Below are 21,241 nucleotides of genomic sequence, written 5' to 3' on the forward strand. Positions count from 1 at the left end.
TTTAAAAATAGAGCATGTGAAACGCTAAGACTTGCATATGAACACAAGATGCACGAATCTTTCAGTTCCACTAAAACATTTTATGGGCCAATCACTCATGGCACAACCCCCTCCGCTCATGCGATAGTAACTCCCTAATTAAAGACGAAGGAGACGTCCTTCAGCGCTGGAAAGAGCACTACCATTCGCTGCTCAACCGAAACACTGAAGTGGATGTGTTGACTACCCAGCAGGTCACTCCGCATCCAGATATGACCCATCTTAGCTGTCCTCCATCAGTGGATGAGGTAGGTACTGCCATCAAAGAGATGAAAAATTACAAACCATCAGGGCATGATGGAATTCCCTCTTAGGTGGATAAAGCAGGAGGACCTCTGCTTATTAGTCGTTTCCACTCTCTCCTGAAGAATATGAGGGAAAAGGAGGAAATCCCTCAAGCCCTTGAAGATGCCTTCATCGTCAATATTTATAAGAACAAGGGAGACCGGTCAGACTGTGGCAACTACAGAGAGATCTCGCTGCAATCCATAGCTGGCAAGATTATCGCCCGATATCTTCCTAAACAGGCTAGTTCCTGATGCGGAACACTTCTTCCCAAAATCTCAATGTGGCATTAGACCATCACGTGGCACCACTGACATGATCTTTGCTGTCCACCAGATACAGGAAAAGTGAAGACAACATTATCGTGACCTGTACATGGCCTTCATCGACCTAACCAAGGGCTTCGACTCGGTCAACAGGGAAGCCTTCTGGGGGAACCTCAGCCGTTTTGGCTGCCCACCAAAATTCATTGCCATTGTGAGGTAACTCCATGATGGCATGAACAGCAGTGTCCTTCACAATGGTACCAAGTATGAGTTCTTTCCCATCCAAATAGGGGTTAAACAAGGGTGTGTATTGACACCAACTCTCTTTTTCATTTTCTTGGCCGCCTTCCTTACTCGTGCCAGTGCCAATTTAGCCGGCGGGGTGGACATCGAGTGCCGAGTGAAGGAGGATCTTTTCAACATAAGACGACTCCAGGCAAGAACAAAGGTGTCAGCATCTTCCATTACTGAACTTCAGTATGCAGAAGACTTCACCCTTGTTGCTCACACTGAACGCAACCTACAGGAGATCCTGAACACCTATGCAGATGCGTATGAACTTCGGCCATGAGGTGAAGGTACATAAGACTCTGATTCTCTTTCAGCATGCCCCTGGTTTAGCCACACCTCCGCCATCCACCCAGCTTAACGATACTACTTTCTCTAATGTTACCCACTTTCAATATCTCGGCGCCCACCTGTCCACCACCACGGACATCGATGAAGAGATTAAACATCGGATCAGATGTGCATCTCAAGCCTTTGGCAGACTCCATAACCGTGTCTTCAGCTGTAGTGACTGAAACTATCTATAAAGTTACAGGCATAGCGAGCAGTGGCTCTCCCCACCCTGCAATATGGCAGTGAGACATGTGTCACATATAGGAGGCAACTCAAGGCACTTGAAAACTTTCACCAAAGTAGTCTACGCTCATCCTCCGAGTTCGCTGGGATGACAGGAGAACAAATGCCAGTATTCTCGCTGACACCAACTGTATGAGTATCCAGGCTACTATTATCTACGAACAACTACGTTGGTCTGGCCATGTTACCCGCATGGGCGACAGTAGACTGCCAAAGCAGCTACTTTACAGTCACCTATCGAATAGTAAACGTAACACCGGAGGGCAACTGAAAAGGTATAAGGATCGTCTTAAGACAAACCTGAAAAAGTGCCAAATCGACCCCCCTTACCTAGGAGACGATTGCTCCACACCATAACAGTTGGGGGAGCACCACACAAGAAGGTGTCAATACTTTCGAATTAGCCCGACTGCAAACTGAGGCAGACGAGCGCCAACGCTGGAAAACGCTTGCGCCGCCCCTCCCGCATTAGATGTGGCCATCCACATCTGCAACACCTGTGAACGACCCTGCTGGTCACCTTAAAATTCGCCAACGAAGGTGAAATCCTTAATAACTCATATCATTGTCTCATAGCTGGATGATCGTCATACTCGATTCTGAGTGGCAGGAAAGTAGTAGTGGTAGAGTGTATGTAATAATAATAATATTAATAGTAATTAACGGTTTATTAAGCAGTCACGAGGCTGAAAATATATAATAAACAGAGATGATAAGTTACATAGGGTGAAATTGGGAAGTGGCTTACTTGATTGACGAAAGCTTTCAGTAAAAATAGATTAGAAACATGGAGTCAACATAGTTATTAACTATTGATCCGGTACTGAGGGAGATGGTGTTTGTAAACAGTCTTGTGACCTGATATTGGCGACAATACAGTCCGTCTCACGGCTTGGATGGTTGTCGTACCTAGATGTTAAGTGCCGCTCCCTCACTGCTGCTGCAGATGTTAAGCACATCCACCACGTGATCCGGGTAGATCCTTTAGCTCACATAGGGTGTTGGAGATGGTTCTTGGTCCCCATGTGATGTAGTTAGGAATTATTAATTCTTCACCTGGTGGAGTAAGGAGTCCTCATTTCTTTCAAGATGTAGTTTGGAGCCTTTCTTGGCTTCTCATCCAGCGTTGGTGGTGGTGGGTGTACAGCGGAACCTGGGTGTGTCAAGTCTGCGTCAGGTCACCATTGACCTCTGAGCATTGATTGTCACTCTCTGACAGTTGTTTAATTTTTTCGAGTTGAATTTGTCACTTTTGTATAGTAGATGTGGGTTGATCGTCAATCGTCGCACTGTATTGTTGGTGGGAGGATGTTGATAAATCCGGATGAGATAAGGGGAGGCCCGACAGACCAGGCTGGCAGCTGCCTCCATGGCGTAAAAGACCACGGCCTCCTTAGCAGATCAGCGCCAAGTACCTCCTCACTCCATAAGGACTGAAGATGGAGTGTAATAATAATAATAATAATAATAATTAACGGTTTATTAAGGCGCCAGAGGCTGAAAATTACAGTTAATTTGAATGTTACAAAATATAAAACATAAACACAAAGACATATAATAACAGAGGATCAGCAAACCATTCATTTCAAATATGACAAAGGCAGTTTACCGAAAAGATTATACAGGGCTGATCTTCAATGACAGGACGGTGGTAGTAGGTGCGTGTGTGTGTGTGTGTGTGTGTGTGTGTGTGTGGAGGAATCCGCACCTTTAACTAAATCGATGGCGAGGAACATTGTGTTTAAACGTTATGTTGAAGATGGAAGGACGATAATAACATTCTTCGTTCGAGGATCGTACCTGTGTACATTAGAAGGTGTGCACATCAAAGGGTGTGTTCATCAGAGGGTGTGTACATCAGAGGGTGTACATCAGAGGGTGTGCACATTAAGTGTGTACATTAGATTGTGTACATTCGAAGGTGTATTGATTAAAGGGAGTACAGTACATATTAGCAAATGTATCAGGTGCACTGACTTGAAGGTGGTTAAATTAAGTGTACTGATTGGAAGGTGTGTTGATTAAGTGTCATAATTATTAATGGGGAAGTACATTATTTAGGAAGGGTCTGGATTAGGTGTAATGAATAGAAGGTGTTCTATGTAGTGATCTGATTAGGTGGTCTAATTGGAAGGTGTACTGATTAAATGATTTCATAAGAAGGTGTACAGAATGTTTTAGTTCAGTTAGGTTAGATTCTAGTTAGGTTCGGGTTTTGGTTAGGCTAAGTTAGAATAGGTTAGGTTAGGCCAGCTCTTGGTTAGATTAAGTTAGATTAGGTAAGGTTAGTTCAGATCTTGGTTAAAATAGGTTAGATGAGGTTTTGGATTGGCTAAGTGTTGATAAGGTCACATTTTGGTTAGGTTCCAGTTAGAGAATAGTGAGTCTCTCTCTCTCTCTCTCTCTCTCTCTCTCTCTCTCTCTCTCTCTCTCTCTCTCTCTCTCTCTTACCAGCGGGGAAGACGTGGAATACGCAAGGGCGCCGCTGGAGACCTACAGCGTTAGTACCCCAGCAGAGTAGAGTGCCGTAGTCCAGCTCTGTGTTGGGAGTGTAGCTGACGGTAGATTCAGAGGGCTTCACGTGGATGTGCTCCTGTGAGATAGAAAGAGATAGTGATAACGAGATAAAGAGATACATTATTAGATAGGATAGTGAGATATATACACTGATTGAGAGAGAGAGATAGAGAGAGAGAGAGAGAGAGAGAGAGAGAGAGAGAGAGAGAGAGAGAGAGAGAGAGAGAGAGAGACTCACCTGGGGAATATCCACACTCTCGCCGCTGTTATTGAAGGTCCATCGGAAAGACACAGGCTTTGGATGGGCGTCCAGGTGGCAGGGAATGTTTACCTGTTCGTACCTGGCGGCCCCATGGTAAGTCATTTGGGGGTTACGACATACAGGTGCATCTGTGGAGAAGAGGAGAGGTGAGTGTTATGAGAGGAATAGAAGAGAGAGAGAGAGAGAGAGAGAGAGAGAGAGAGAGAGAGAGAGAGAGAGAGAGAGAGAGAGAGAGAGAGTTAAGAAGTAACGCAATTTACGAGTAAATAAACCGGAATATCACGTAACTTTTAACTAAATAAAAAAATACCTAAAAATAACTAAACCAAAAAGTAAGTGAATAAAAAGTTAACTAACCCCCCAAAATAACCAAACCAAATTTAACTTAACCAAAAAGTATTTTAACAATATCTAAACCAAAGAGTAACTTAACCCAAAAAGTATTTTAATTAACCTGACCTCTCTTGGCCATCTTTCACAACACGTGGTGCCAACTAAGAGTACAGTAGTGGTTCTTGTTCTTGAAGAGCTGAACGAAAGTTAAATGAACTGGGGTGAGGAGCTGTGTTAACGTGACCTCAGACGGGTGACCAATACGTGAAGATTTATTACCCCAGCTTCTTGCACTTTAAATTTAACTAACCTAACCTAACCTAACCTAACCTATCCTGCATTATTTATTTTTTTAGTATCATTTGTTTTTGGTGAATTGACTCGCCTCTTAACGTTTGCCGACCCCTAAATGTGGAGCCCCTTGTCGACCCAACTGCAGAATGGGCTACCTACCCTGTATAGCTGTACCGTTGCTAAGTACCGTCCATTACAGGCCATCTTCCTTCAGCAGAAAACTTCTCTCCCCTCCAAAAGAATATTCGCTTTTTCCAGGTAAAACGCAGCTCCATGATTGCGACTTCCTTACTGCAAATCTCTGTGATGACGGCAAATTACTGCAACATCACAGTGCCATCGTGTGCAACTCTATAATCATGGCGGAATTTCAAGCACTCTATATTCCCAATCCCACCAAGGATGTCAAGGGGTGGCAGTGAGTGGGAGGGAGAGAGGGAGGGAGAGGTACGCAGACACGCCTCATCACCACATACTGATACTGCATTTCATGAGTTAAATTTCTGGGGAGAAATATGTAGATGGACTAGAAATTAATGTTGAAATAAACATATTTTAACGTGTAGGATGAGAGAGAGAGAGAGAGAGAGAGAGAGAGAGAGAGAGAGAGAGAGAGAGAGAGAGAGAGACCTGAGGAATAACCACATTATCGCCGCAACAAGCACTGAGAATATCATTCAACTTATCATTCTGCGTGAGTGTGATGTGTGGACGTTATTGAGAGGTTGTAGTGACCGGGTAAAGACACCCACAACTAAACAATTAGCTAACGAGTGAGAACTATTTTATCAAACAATAATAACAGTAGTTTGACGCTATCGTTTGATCGTCAGCAACTTGTGAGATTAACGAAGAGAAACAGTCATGCAAGGATAAAAAATTAAACACATCAGAAAATCGATAAACAAGTTAATAAATACCTAAATGAATAGCTTAAAGAACTGAATAATAAATGAATAACTTTATATACTGTATATGTATATGCATGTAAATGAATCATTCCAATGGCTTTGTAAGGCGCCATCTGTGTACAGAACTTCATCGACTAAAGTAATGTTACCATGACTGTATTTTTTTTGTTCGGGGATTAGCCCACCCGGGCACAGGTCATTGACCCACAATGGGACCTAGGGGGCGAACAAATAAGAGTAAAAATAAAATAAAAATAGAAAAGAAAAATGTAATAATCTCCACCACAAGATGCCGGAAAACCAGCTTTTTGAAGTGAGACATTGTAAGAGAATGGAATCACAAAAGAAGACAGAGCATTCCACAGTTTGGCTGTGTGACCGACATCCACACAGAATCGGTGGGCACCGCGGCAAAACGAGTATTACGAGCCCACTGACTTGCCGGCGGTAAAAAGGATGTCAAATCCACCGAACATTGCCCGTTAAAGTATCTGTAAAAGAGAGAGAGTGAAGCAACATCGCGGCGAAGATAAAGGGAAGAGAGATTATCAACTAAAGGAGGAGAGTTAATAAGAGGAAACGCCTTTGATTCCACCCCATCTAACAGTTGGACGGAAGAAGAGCCACCCCAGATATGACAGCAGTACTCCAAGTTAGGACTTGAAGCAGCTGCTCAGGAGTGAAATCGCTACGGGAACTGTACAGCATTCCCAGCTTTCGGGAGGCTGCTTTAGCAATATTGTGGATGTGTGGCTTCCATGACATATAAGAAGAAATGGTGAGGTCTAGCATAGCTATTTCAGAATTTGGCAGAATGATTGCGTCCTGAAATGTGATTGGTGGGAGATCATCTATTTTGGAAAGTGTAATTGGTAAATATTGTGTGTTCTTACAATTGAATTTTACCAAATTTCTACCTCCCCATTCGGAGATGATGCACAGATCCGCATTGATAGATGAAATAATATCAGCTCTGGAAACAGATTTAGTTTGAGAGTTAGGGGGAAGGAAAAAATAAGAAGAGTGAAGAGTAGAATCATCAACTTAAGAATGGATAGAATTAGTAGTAGTGAAATAAATCATTGATAAAACGAAGGAAGAGAGTAGGTGAAAGAACAAAACCCTGGGGAGCACCACTATTGGTAGAGAAAGAGGGAGAGATCAATCCCTGGACAACAACTGTTAGAAATTAGAGAACAAAGTGGGGGAGAGAAACCATTAAAGGGCAGTTTAGAAAGCAAAGACTTGTGCTTTGGAGATGTCAAGGGCCACGACAAGAGTTTCCCCATAATCCCTAAGAGAGGATAACCAAAGATGGGGTGCAATAAGGGAGCAGATCACCAGTAGTTCTCGCCTGGCGAAAGCCATACTGGTGATCCGACAAAAGAGAAAGGCATTCAAGGTGACAGAGAAAATTAGACTTTAAGAGAGTTTCGAGAATTTTAGAGAGGGATGAAGTTAGGCCAATGGGCTGAACCGAGGTATATTCCAAGAAGAAGGAAAAGTTTGGGTTTTGAGGCAAAGGCGAAAGAGGCGAGCAAACACAGGGGCCAGGGCTTCAGTACACTCCCTCAGAACACGAGGGGGTATTCCATCTGATCCATGCGCCTTACTCACATCCAAATTGGATAATACACCAGCAACCCTACGAGTGGAGATTATAGGAAGAGCAGTAGGGAGAGCAGGAGTAGGAGGGGTAGAGTTTGAATCATCTAAGGTGAAGTTAGGGGAGAATAAGGTGCCAAAGAGATTGACTTTATTAGAGGGAGAGTTGGCTATAGAGTTATCAGGTCGGAAAAGAGGAGGGAAAGAGGGAGTGCAGAAGTTATTATAGATGTTTTTGATTAAGGATCAGAAGGATTTATTAGAAGAAGAGTAAGTCAGCGGTCTTTCTTTTTATAAAATTCCGCTTGGACCAACAGCGATTCCTAGAAGTATTGAAAGAGGTGTGGGTAATAGGAGGAGATATTTTTATAACTTGATACGCCCTATCTCTCTCTCCACATGCAAGAGAACAGGAGCGATCAAACCATGATTGCAAAGTGAAATTTTTGGTAAAAGATGTAATAAATGCACTCATATCACTTGGTATAACCCAAGCGATGCTGTCAGCACATACCGAGGCGTCCCGAGTGGGAAAGCAACATTTATCACAGGGAAAGTCGGAGAAGAATTCTCGCAAGAAGTGCCAGTTTGCCCTCCGATAGTACCATAGTTGCTTAGAGGGGGTGGGGGAGGTGATCGTGCCCAGTTTGATTTAAAAGAAATAAGATTGCGATCAGAAGACCCTAAGGGGGCCGAAATTGAGTATGAATAGTATGAGGGGTTAGAGGTAAAACGAAGATCAAGAATGTTAGTAAGTTGATCGTATAAAAGTGGAACGCGTGTAGGGTGTTTAATTATTTGTTCCAGATCATTAAGTAAGGAAAAAGAGAGTGCCTCAACTCCACGTGGGTCATCCCTTGCAGAGCCAAGCCACTCTCTGTGATGTACTGTTCATTGAAAACCCCTAGGTAGATGATGTCGGTGTTGGGGTGTGTGGATAGCACGACTCATGGCAAGAAGTGAGATCGTCAAAGAGTTCCAAATAGTTGGTAGAGTTGGGAGAACAGTATAGGAAACAAAGATAAATATAGTTGGTAAGGATATTTTGAGCCAGATGACAGCATAAAGAAAAGATTGAAGATCCGTGAGTCGAGTTACTGTATATGTATGTGTACATGCGTTGCAGTAGGCGCATACATCTCCCTTAGAATGGAAAGAGGAATAAAGGTTGTAGACTGAAAATTGACCTTGAAAGCATAGGCAACTTCAGCTACCGATAATTAATCGACCTTGAAATCATAGACAACATCATCTACCTATTATAGTCGACCTTGAAATTATAGACAACTTAAACTATCGATAATTCGACCTTGAAATCTTAGACATCTTCAGCTATCGATAAATCGACCTTGAAATTATAGACAACTTCATTTACCTATAATCGACTTTGAAATCATAGAAAATCTTCAACTACCGATAATTAAATCGACCTTGAAATCATAGAATACTTCAGCTACCGAAAATCAACCTTGAAATAATAGACAAATTCATCTACTTATAATCGACTTTAAAATCATAGACAACTTCAACTACCGATAATCGACCTTGAAATCATAGACAACTTCAGCTGCAATAATCAACCTCAAACAAAGAGACAAGCTTCAACTCACACTTGACTCTGAGTAGTATGGGGTTGGACTGGCCGTCACCCTCGATGTTGGAGGCGACGCAGAAGTAGTTGCCTGAGGCGGTCCTGTCCACACGCTGCAGCACGAGGCTCTGGTTACTGATGATTACACCTGCTGTCACGTTGTGTTGAAGTTCAGTCCCCTGTGGGTGTACCGGAGGCTGGGTTAGTGGGTCTTGTCGGGGTGTAGTGTTCCAAGGATGTAATATGCCAGGGTGTAATAATAATAATAATAATTAACGGTTTATTGAAAGAGCTTGGCAGCCAGAAGGCTGAAAATATGCAGTTGCATATTTGGGGAATGGGTTTCGAATTACAAATAATATACAAGTAACATAAGTGATACAAATAAAATATATAATAACTAGATGGGGAAAAGCTCAAACTACAGTTCATTTCAACATAGTGACAGTGCAAGGAGTAGTGTTTACTGGGAGTGAATACACTGGTTTATTACAAGTTATTGATAATTTTTACAATGGTTGGGACTGGGCTGTTCTTATAGCGATCAGTTCGTGCACGTATGGGCTGGATGCGGTTGTGGTGTCGAACAGCAATTCTCGGGCTAGGGATCTCAGGTGGTAGTAGGAGCCGGTGTCGAGGATGGTGTAGAAGCTTCTTACCAAATTTGCAGATGAGGTCGTGGTGATGGTCAGTGAGAGTCGAAAGGGTCAGTGTGTTGAGCGCTTCTTGATATGTGGAGTAGGGGAGAGAATAATCTTGCATGCCCTCTTTTGCACTTTTTCTAGGTGTTTACGTTGTGTGGCAATTAGGGGAGGAAGACCAGGTGGGGAGGCATAGGTGAGCTTGGGAAGTATGAATGTTGTGTAAACACTTGAGGAGCTCGGGTGCAGGAACTCCGAGGACTTGAGTCGGCGGAGGAGGTGGAGACGGAAACTGGAGGATTTGACAACTTCACTGACGTGTGATTTCCAATTTAGTTTGTTGTCTATGGTGACGCCGAGGAGCTTCGTGGAATCTACAACCTGGAGTGTGTTCGGACCTAGAGTAATGGAAGGAGGTGGGACAATGTCGGAGGAGAGGTTGATGTGCATAACCATGGTCTTGGTATGGTTGATGGTGACATGGTTGTTGGTGGCCCAGTTTTGGAGACTGTTCAATAAATCCTGAAGGGCGGTATAGTTAGGAGCAGAATTGCTGACGCTGATCCCAATGGTAGAGTCTGAATTTATTTCAAAGCAGCAGTTTCTCTTAGGGCATCATTGATGAGCATAAGGAAGCAGAGTGGTCCCATCTTGGTGCCTTGGGGACGCCACAGTGAGTGACTGAAAGGTGGAGACAGCCCCTCGGAAGCGTACAGCTTGGCGTCGGTCACTGAGGAAGTCTGTAAGCCATGGTATAAGACTTCTCCGAAGCCCGAGGTCAATAGCTTTGTTGATGATTATATTGTGGTCGACTAGGTCGAATGCTTTAGTGAAATCAATGAAGGCGACAGCTACAGACGTTTTTCGTTTCTCGAGATGGCGGTATATGTAATCGAGAAAGCTGACAAGACAGTGAGTGGTGGAGGAAGTTTTCATGTTGCCAAATTGCTGAGGGTCTACGACTCCTGCAATATCAGCATAAGCCCAGTCGAACACAAAACTTTCACAGATTATGCTGGGTATTGGAGTGATTGCAATAGGTCGTAGTTGATTTAAGGATGGTGGGCTGGTTGACTTGGGCACTGGTGATACATAAGAGGTCTTCCAGTCAGTTAGGCATCTGGCTTGACTGAGAGAAGCATTGATGATGGAGCATAGGGGTTTAGCAAGCTCCGGGGAGAACTCCTTGAAGAGTTTCATTGGTAAGTCAATGGGGGTGGTAGAGCGTATTAATTTTAGTTTGTCCAGGCGTTTTGCTACTTCAAATTCTTCTACTAAGTCAGTGGGAAGGGGGCTAGTAGGTAAGCAGGAAGAGTGGTTGTGTCAAGCCGGGGGAGCGTCTGGCATATAGTAGCGAAATGGTTATTTGTTTGCTCAGCTGCGTCAACATCAGTGAGATGGCTAAGGAAGGGGAGGGGGTGTGTCTTATTGTTTAGTCCACAGAGTTCTTTAAGCTTTCCATACCATTGACTGATGTTGGTCTGCTTCAGGTGTTGTAATTTGGTTGGGTAGTGGGACTTCCTTGTAATGCGTATTTCGCGGATGACTCGGTTGCGAAGGGACCTGTAGCGGATGTGGTTATTGAGATGAAAGGCTCTGTCTCTCTGTTGCATAAGTCTTTTGATCCGAGGTGTGATCCAGGGCAAGTCAGCTGGGTGAGATCTGACGGACTTCTCGGGAAGAAGTGGTGGTGAGCTTCCGTGGTAGTGTTGGTATAATTTATCCATTTGGTTTCCACGTCATCCACGCTAAGTACTTCAGTCCAGGGATGGTGGTATCTTCGGTAGCACTGCTGGAGTCAATGTGATAGCCCTGTAAGATCTGATCAGAATCTCTGTGCTTGAATTATAAGTGTGGCACCAGGGACCAGAGCACTTTGAAATGAAAGTGTGTGTGCCTACTTGCGGTACTGAGGCATTGGTTGAGGTGGTTGGTACTGGTCTTTTAAATTAATTCATGGTCAAAGAATATTTTGACGCATGTGTAGAGGAAAATTCCCCTTACGTCTAAAGTAGCTGAATCTGGATATCAGCGTGTCAATTTCATTAAAATCTATAATATGGCTGGGTACCTGTCTGGGGTGGTCTGGGGTGGTGGGTGAGCGAGGCCGGATGAGGCACCACCTGATTATGATCGGGAAGCAATGTTGCGGGTGGGCCATGCTTTGCACAGCCCTGTCTTCCCACATCTGCTGGGACTTGGACATCCAGGCGTGACAGGCGTAGAGTCATCTTCCAGCTGAGGGGCAGCGCGCCCCCTCCAGCGTCTATGTGAACGAAGGTGATGAAAGAGTTGATATCCCTCAATATGACACGTTCCCAGGCTTTGTTGCCAGCCTCATATAACCTTGACGCTTTCGCGGCTGCTGACCTGACTCTAGTTGCCAGCTCGTCGAACTTGTTAGCTAGGGAAGTGACATTGGATACTTAAGCGGGAGATCTTACCATATCAGTGGAACTTCCAGTACTGTGAGTGGTACGGTCTGTCAGGGGTGGGTTTCTCCGGTTTCCTAGTGGAGATTCTGGTTCTATTGACATATTATTGTAACGGCCTTGTCGGCTAACGCGTGTGATCTGTTGATGACTTGGTCGGCGCTATGACACTGCCGGCATCAGGATAACCGTTCCACGCTTTAGATGGTACAGAGTGCGTCGGGAGTAAGTGATTAATTTAGCCATCTGTTATTCTCTGTTGTGGAAGTGAGATGAAGTGTTTGTTACTGGCAGCATAGGAGACCACTGAAACACTGGTCAGACATCTATTGTATTTGCCGATCGAAAAGGGCCGTGGTCTTTTGTCCTGGTATCATGGGGTGCAAACCCACAGTTTTCACGATATATGTAAACTTGTGGTGGTCCTTGTCAGCACTTTTAAAGGTAGGCCGATAATTTACCTATCTGATGACTTTTCCTTGGGGTGCACTATCGGAGCACTGTATGATAATCACTTATTGCACTGATGACTTGAATGTTTTGCTGAGAAAGTCCCGGTCAGGTTAGGTCGGGTCCAGTCACACTGCTGTGCTTTTGTGCTTTTCCTTAAGTGCACTATAGAATACTGCTCGGTAATCAATCGTTCACTAATCACTAGAATGTTTTGCTGAATAGATCCCGGTGTAGTAAGGCTGGTAGGGCATTGGGGTATAGCAGGGGGAGTGGCAGGGCCAAACAGACTCGGCCTGGCTGCTAAAACCGGGAGCGCCTTCGGGGCACGTCTTGTCTCACTGACGGTTGACAGTGTGTGTAGTGTATCATGCCATGGTGTAGTGTATCATGCCATGGTGTAGTGTATCATGCCAGGGTGCAGTGTATCATATCAGGGTGTAGTGTATAGTATCATTTCAGGGTGTAGTGTACCATGCCAGTTTGTAGTGTATCATGTCGGGGTGTAGTGTATCATGTCGGGGTGTAGTGTGTCATGCTAGGGAGAAGTATATGGTGTAGTGTATCATATCAGGTTTGTAGTGTATCATGTCAGGGTGTAGTGTATCATACCAGGGTGTTGTGTATCACGCCAGGGTGTAGTGTATTATGCCAGGGTGTAGTGTATGACGCCAGGTGTACCATATAGTATCATGTCAGGGTGCATGTATCATACCAAGGTTTTGTATATCATGTCAGGGTGTAGTGTATCATACCAAGGTTTAGTATATCATGTCAGGGTGTAGTGTATCATGTCAGGGTGTAGTGTATCATGTCAGGGTATAGTGTATCATACCAAGGTTCAGTATATCATGTCAGGGTGTAGTGTATCATACCAAGGTGTAGTATATCATGTCAGGGTGTAGTGTATCATACTAAGGTTTAGTATATCATGTTAGGGTGTAGTGTATCATACCAAGGTTTAGTATATCATGTCAGGGTGTAGTGTATCATACCAAGGTTTAGTATATCATGTCAGGGTGTAGTGTGTATCATACTAAGGTTTAGTATATCATGTTAGGGTGTAGTGTGTCATACCAAGGTGTAGTATATCATGTCAGGGTGTAGTGTATCATACTAAGGTTTAGTATATCATGTTAGGGTGTAGTGTATCATACCAAGGTTTAGTATATCATGTCAGGGTGTAGTGTATCATACCAAGGTTTAGTATCATGCACATAAGCCCATTAGAACCGTAACCTCCACTAGGAAACCGGAGAAACCCACCCCTGACAGACCATACCACCACACTGAAGTTCCACGGATATGGTATGATCTCCCGTCTTTACTGCTATCCAACGTCACTTCCCTAGCTAACAAGTTCGACGAGCTGGCAACTACAGTCAGGTCAACCGCCGCGAGCGTCGTTGCCATATGTGAGGCTTGGCAAATTGTACCTGAAACGTGTCATATTGAGGGATATCAACTCTTTCATCACCTTCGTTCACAAAGACGCGGAGGGGGCGTTGCCCTCTTCTGTCAAGATGACCTACGCCCGTCACGCCTGGATGTTCAAGTCCCAGCAGATGTGGAAGCATTATGGGTACGTGTCGTGCTACGGGCCCACCCACGCAACACTGCTTCCATTATAATCTGTGTGGCATACCATCCGCCTCGATCACCCACCAGAGACACTCTTATCAATCATCTCATCACCACCTCAGACCACCTCAGAGTTAGGTACCCATGTGCCAAGTTAGTATTATGTGGGGATTTAAATGAAATTGACACCACTGATATCCAGGACCAGCTATCACTATCACAAGTTGTGACCTTCCCCACACACGGTCAAAATACCCTTGACCTTATCTTAACTGACTTAGCGGACCAGTACCAACCTCCTCAACCAATGCCTCCTATCGGGTGTAGCACACACTTATCAGTGCTCTGGTCCCCAGCTGCCACTCCCACTCAAGTACAGAGACCCTACATCAAGACCTACAGGCCGATTACTGACTCTGCAGTACGCCTCTTTGGGCAGTGGATTGTTCACCATCCCTGGACTGAAGTACTTAGCGTGGATGACGTGGAAACCAAATGGATAAATTATACCAACACCACCACGGAAGCTCACCACCACTTCTTCCCCGAGAAGTCCGTCAGATCTCACCCAGCTGACTTGCCCTGGATCACACCTCGGATCAAAAGACTTATGCAACAGAGAGACAGAGCCTTTCATCTCAATGACCACATCCGCTACAGGTCACTTCGCAACAGAGTCATCCGCGAAATACGCACTGCAAAGAAGTCCCACTACCCAACCAAATTACAACACCTGAAGCAGACCAACATCAGTCAATGGTATGGTAAGCTTAAAGAACTCTGTGGACTAAACAATAAGACACACCCCCTCCCCTTCCTTAGCCATCTCACTAATGTTGACGCAGCTGAGCAAACAAATAACCATTTCGCTACTATATGCCAGACGCTCCCACGGCTCGACACAACCACTCTCCCTGCTTACCTACCAGCCCCCCTTCCCACTGACTTAGTAGAAGAATTTGACGTAGCAAAACGCCTGGACAAACTAAAATTAAAACGCTCTACCACCCCATTGACTTACCAATGAAACTATTCAAGGAGTTCTCCCCGGAGCTTGCTAAACCCCTCTGCTCCATCATCAATGCTTCTCTCAGTCAAGCCAGATGCCCAGCTGACTGGAAGACCTCTTATGTATCACCAGTGCCCAAGTCAACCAGCCCACAATCCTTAAATCAGCTACGACCTATTGCAATCACCCCAATACCCAGCCTAATCTGTGAAAGTTTTGTGTTTGACTGGGCTTATGCTGATATTGCAAGAGTCGTAGACCCTCAACAATTTGGCAACATGAAAACTTCCTCCACCACTCACTGTCTTGTCAGCTTTCTCGATTACATATACCGCCATCTCGAGAAACGAAAAACGTCTGTAGCTGTCGCCTTCATTGATTTCACTAAAGCGTTCGACCTAGTCGACCACAATATAATCATAAACAAAGCTATTGACCTCGGGCTTCGGAGAAGTCTCATACCATGGCTTACAGACTTCCTCAGTGACCGACGCCAAGCTGTACGCTTCCGAGGGGCTGTCTCCACCTTTCAGTCACTCACCTGTGGCGTCCCCCAAGGCACCAAGATGGGACCACTCTGCTTCCTTATGCTCATCAATGATGCCCTAAGAGAAACCCCTGCTCGCTGGAAATATGTCGACGACTCCACCATTGGGATCAGCGTCAACAATTCTGCTCCCAACTATACCGCCCTTCAGGATTTATTGAACAGTCTCCAAAACTGGGCCACCAACAACCATGTCACCATCAACCATACCAAGACCATGGTTATGCACATCAACCTCTCCTCCGACATTGTCCCACCTCCTTCCATTACCCTAGGTCCGAACACACTCCAGGTTGTAGATTCCACGAAGCTCCTCGGCGTCACCATAGACAACAAACTAAATTGGAAACCACACGTCAGTGAAGTTGTCAAAGCCTCCAGTTTCCGTCTCCACCTGCTCCGCCGACTCAAGTCCCTCGGAGTTCCCCTCGGAGTTCCTGCACACGAGCTCCTCAGTGTATACACAACATTCATACTTCCCAAGCTCACCTATGCCTCCCCCACCTGGTCTTCCTCCCTAAATGCCACACAACGTAAACACCTAGAAAAAGTGCAAAAGAGGGCATGCAAAATTATTCTCTCCTCTTCCTACTCCACATATCAAGAAGCGCTCAACACACTGACCCTTTCGACTCTCACTGACCATCACCACGACCTTATCTGCAAATTTGGTAAGAAGCTTCTACACCATCCCCGACACCGGCTCCTACTACCACCTGACATCCCCTGTCCGAGAATTGCTGTTCGACACCACAACCGCATCCAGCCCATACGTGCACGAACCGATCGCTATAAGAACAGCCCAGTCCCAACCATTGTAAAAATTATCAATAACATGTAATAAATCAGTGTATTCACTCCCGGTAAACACTGCTCCTTACACTGTCACTATGTTGAAATGAACTGTAGTTTGAGCTGATCCCCATCTAAGTTATTATATGTCTTATTTGTGTCACTTATGTTACTTGTATATTATTTGTAACTCGTAACCCATTCCCCAAATATGTAACTGTATATTTTCAGCCTTCTGGCTGCCAAGCTCTTTCAATAAACCGTTAATTATTATTATTATTATTATTATTATATCATGTCAGGGTGTAGTGTATCATACCAAGGTTTAGTATATCATGTTAGGGTGTAGTGTATCATACCAAGGTGTAGTATATCATGTCAGGGTGTAGTGTATCATGTCAGGGTGTAGTGTATCATGTCAGGGTGTAGTGTATCATGTCAGGGTATAGTGTATCATACCAAGGTGTGGTATATCATGTCAGGGTGTAGTGTATCATGTCAGGGTGTAGTGTATCATACCAAGGTGTAGTATATCATGTCAGGGTGTAGTGTATCATGTCAGGGTGTAGTGTATCATGTCAGGGTATAGTGTATCATACCAAGGTGTAGTATATCATGTCAGGGTGTAGTGTATCATACCAAGGTTTAGTATATCATGTTAGGGTGTAGTGTATCATACCAAGGTTTAGTATATCATGTTAGGGTGTAGTGTGTCATACCAAGGTTTTGTATATCATGTCAGGGTATAGTGTATCATACCAAGGTTTAGTATATCATGTCAGGGTGTAGTGTATCATGTCAGGGTGTAGTGTATCATGTCAGGGTGTAGTGTATCATACCAAGGTTTAGTATATCATGTTAGGGTGTAGTGTGTCATACCAAGGTTTAGTATATCATGTTAGGGTGTAGTGTATCATACCAAGGTTTTGTATATCATGTTAGGGTGTAGTGCATCATACCAAGGTTTTGTATATCATGTCAGGGTGCAGTGTATCATGTCAAGGTGTAGTGTATCATGTCAGGGTATAGTGTATCATACCAAGGTGTAGTATATCATGTCAGGGTGTAGTGTATCATGTCAGGGTGTAGTGTATCATACCAAGGTGTAGTATATCATGTCATTGTGTAGTATATCGTGTCAGGGTAAAGTGTATAGTATCATGTCAGGGTGTAGTGTATAGTAACATGTCAAGGCGTAGTGCATCATGCCAAGGTGTAGTGTATCATGTTATGCATGGCGAATGTACAGTGGTGCTTTGCGGTGTGCAAAGTGAAATATTTTTAGGCTCGTTAACCTCAACTTATGTACAGTCACGTTCAAGATTCTTCGAACACTGCTGGAGACAACTGGCAACTCAAGGCCGTTTGTTTACTATACTACGTAGTAAAAATTATGAATGAATGTAAAAGTGATCGGTGATTGGTTACTTAAATCCCCGTTGCTTAATTAATGGTTGGGCTTTGTTGTTTCGCATTATATTATGCATTTCTGCTAGTATATACTGTTAATTTGATTTTAAAATTGATAGAGCAATGAGCCAACCTATATGAATAAATATTTAGATAAATAAACATAAGTAAAAATCGGTAAGTATTGATATTTAGTCCAGCTACCTTCATTCTCGATTACTTGCTGCAGCCTGTTGGGAACGGAGGCGACGTGATTGTGTATCAGTTGCGGTGTCCGCCTCAGGACCTCCCACTCACGGTGTGTATGCTCCTGTAGCTGCACCCTGGATCTCTCTTCAGCTGGCTCCCACACGTTCACAATATTTCCCCAAACGTTCTCTATAGGGTTCATGTCACAACCTTTACTTGGCCAGTCTAAAACTTGCACATTTCTTTGTTCTGCAAACCACCGCGTTACAATCCGTGCGGTATGGATAGGACACCTATTGCGCATGAAAATGATGTTTTCGGGAAACGGGAAAGCATATGCACGCACCGAGGGAAGCATAACTTCTTCGAGTATTTCTAAATACTGTTTTGCTGTGAATATTCCTTCTATGTCAGTCAGCTCTCCAACTCCGTGCAAATATATTCAACCCCAAACATTGCAAGTCACATTGCCACTTCTTGCTTCCTCATAAATATGCTGTCTAGCATATCGGGTGTTGTTCCTCCTCCAGCAATGTAACCTTCCGTGAGAGGTAGATGAGAAAGTTTTTCCTCAGTGAATATTACTCTTCCCCAAAAATCTAAGCCTTCTTGAGCATACCGTCGAGCAAACTGCAACCTGCCCTCGCGATGTCGCTCATTTAACTTATCCTTGGTGGCAGGAGTTCTATGGTGAATGCCTTCTTCGTGAAATCTTCGCCTGATTGTTAAAGGGGAAATATTTAATTGTAGATCCTCTCTTATTGAAAATGAAGTCTTGTAGGGGTTGGCCTCAGCGAAATTCCGGATGGCTTCAACTTGTGCAAGTGTTGTTCTGCGCGGCATTCCCGCCATGTGGTGGTCCTTTAAACTTCCCTCCTCTTCCCATCGCTTAACCCAATTCTCGCGCAATTTCAGTGGGTGAAGACCCAGCCTCTTTCATGCCGATTATTCTTCCACGTTCAGTAATTTCCTGCGTGTGGTATTCCATGTTGGCAGGGTCCTTCTACAATTGAGAGAGTGGAAGGGTAGTCAGCACTGACAACACCTGTCTACCCCACCTTCCCGCCAATAACGTCAGCGTTATATTTATATTTATTATGCATTTATAAAAGATAAACGAATAAATAAATAAATAAGATACAAATTTATAATACATCATACACATTTTTGGAAAAAAAATTAATATTCTTTTTTAAAGACACCAGACTAAACGTGACGTAATCGACACAAGTCAGAAACAAGGATTTGGGGGGAGGGGGGAAGAGTCACTCAACGAAAGAAATGCCATTTGCTGTTTACAATATTCATAGTCTTGGAATGACAATGATATTGCTAGATAATGGCTTGTAAAAGTATTAGGCATATGCTACAGTACTAATTCACACCATCAGACGGATGGTTCGTAAGATTAATTACCATCACCTTCAATTGAACAGCGTCATTATTAAATACAGACACAGACTGATACACACACACACACACACACTCCATATGCGCACACACGCACACCCCACATGTGCACACGCACACACAGGTAAGTAAAACAGCAGTTTGTGTTGTAAGAAATCAGCGTCTTTAGAAAGAAGTTTTGTTTAGCATCGGTTTAGTACAACTGGATTAATTACCCAAAAGGGATTAAACGTTTGAAGACAATATTAGTATAAATTAATGATAAACAGGCAACCTCATAAACAGCCTGCACACAGCTGTGCCCGATGCATGATGTTCTTTAACATACTTACCGATTTTTACTTAGTAATTATAATTTTATTTATTTTATTAATTAAGCAACGGGGAACTAAGTAACCAATCACCGAATACTTTTACATTCACTCATAATTATTACTACGTGGTATAGTAAACAAACGGCCTTGAGTTGCCAGCTGTCTCCAGCAGTGTTCGAAGAATCTTGAACGTGACTGTACGTATAATATTTTGTTTAATTATGTGTGAGCAGGGCTGGTACTTGATACCAAAAAAAATATGTATGTATGTATGTATGAATGTTTAACTATTTTGCAGCTGAATGTGGGAGTTGTTTAATATTAGTGCTGTTAGGCTTGTAGTTCCATGGCATACAATTTGTCAAATCGTCAGTCATTGGCTGCCTTGGAGGTGGAAGCACGTCTGTGTTTGTCAGTGATGTATACCTTTTGAAATAGGGTTTAGTTGAGTATTATCTATTCAGTGCTGCTCTATTATTATTTATTTTGTGTAAAGTGCAATCAACGGAAGTGTGGTAAAGCAGTTTTGATTTATTTACTGTGAATATATTAGTGGTTTATTAAGGATTATGTTCATTCTTTATTCTCTTGATTTAATTTATCCGTTCATTATGTAACCTGCACTCTTATTATGGTAAACTTTTATTATTAAATTTTATTTAAATCTTTCGTGACGTGTATAATTCCAAACCTTCACTCCTGAACTGTTGTGATAAAGTAAGAGGACTTTCGTTGATCCCATGATGCACAATTTCGTAATTATTTGTGCTTGTAACTTTTTAATTTAACATTGTTTGTCGTGTAATGAAGTAATATTAAATTTTAAGTGATAAATATTGAGGACTAAGTTGTGCTGCATAGTGTATCATGTCAGGGTGTAGTGTATCATGTCAGGGTGTAGTGTATCATGTCAGGGTGTAATGTATCAGGTCAGGGTGTAGTGTATCATGCATTACTGTACATTACTCAGATAATTTTTTAATATAAATGATTTAAACATAAAACTGTTCATCCCCTGTGGTGTAATGGTCAGCATGCTCGCTTTGCAAGCGAGCGGATCCGGGTTCGATCCCCGAGCAGGGTGAAACAAAAAGGCAAGTTTCTTTACGCCAATTGCCTCTGTCTACCCAGCAGTAATTGGGGACCCGGATGTTAAACGATTCGCGGATCATGTTCCTGGGTAATGGTTAGCCAGTGCAGCTGGCGAGTTGTCTGGTCTTCTCGGACTATTCCTTGACACTAGGTCATACAGCTCGTTAAATTAGGGTGTGGTTGTTGTGTTGGCGACAGCTATACACCTTAAACAAATTCACGCCTAGGTGGCCCCTCAGCTGGCCATCCTCGTTACACGAGGGGCAACCGTTATTATTATATATATTAATATCTAAACTCAATAATTTAATAGCTAGATAATTTGTTAATGGAAAATAATAATTAGGAAAAGTTAACTAAAATTTTGGTGTCGAACGTGAATCATGTAATGTTTGCTCTGGGTCCAT

General features: G+C 43.5%; 1 protein-coding gene and 1 non-coding gene across 2 annotated transcripts in view; one reads left to right on the forward strand and one right to left on the reverse strand.

The window, feature by feature from the left end:
- Positions 1–21,241, reverse strand: part of LOC121855972 (nephrin-like) — a 66,419-nt gene that overhangs the window by 29,541 nt on the left and 15,637 nt on the right. The window contains exons 9-11 of the mRNA XM_042351188.1: positions 8,987–9,146; positions 4,210–4,361; positions 3,906–4,047 (exon numbers count right to left, since the gene is read on the reverse strand). Coding sequence (XP_042207122.1) covers positions 3,906–4,047; positions 4,210–4,361; positions 8,987–9,146 — 454 coding nt within the window. The remainder of the gene's footprint in view (positions 1–3,905; positions 4,048–4,209; positions 4,362–8,986; positions 9,147–21,241) is intronic.
- On the forward strand, positions 20,754–20,828 carry Trnaa-ugc. The gene has a single exon. It is a non-coding gene; the product is annotated as a tRNA-Ala (tRNA).

Source organism: Homarus americanus, unplaced genomic scaffold (assembly GCF_018991925.1).
Source record: "Homarus americanus isolate GMGI-L3 unplaced genomic scaffold, GMGI_Hamer_2.0 scaffold19117, whole genome shotgun sequence".
Taxonomy (NCBI): Eukaryota; Metazoa; Arthropoda; class Malacostraca; order Decapoda; family Nephropidae; genus Homarus; species Homarus americanus.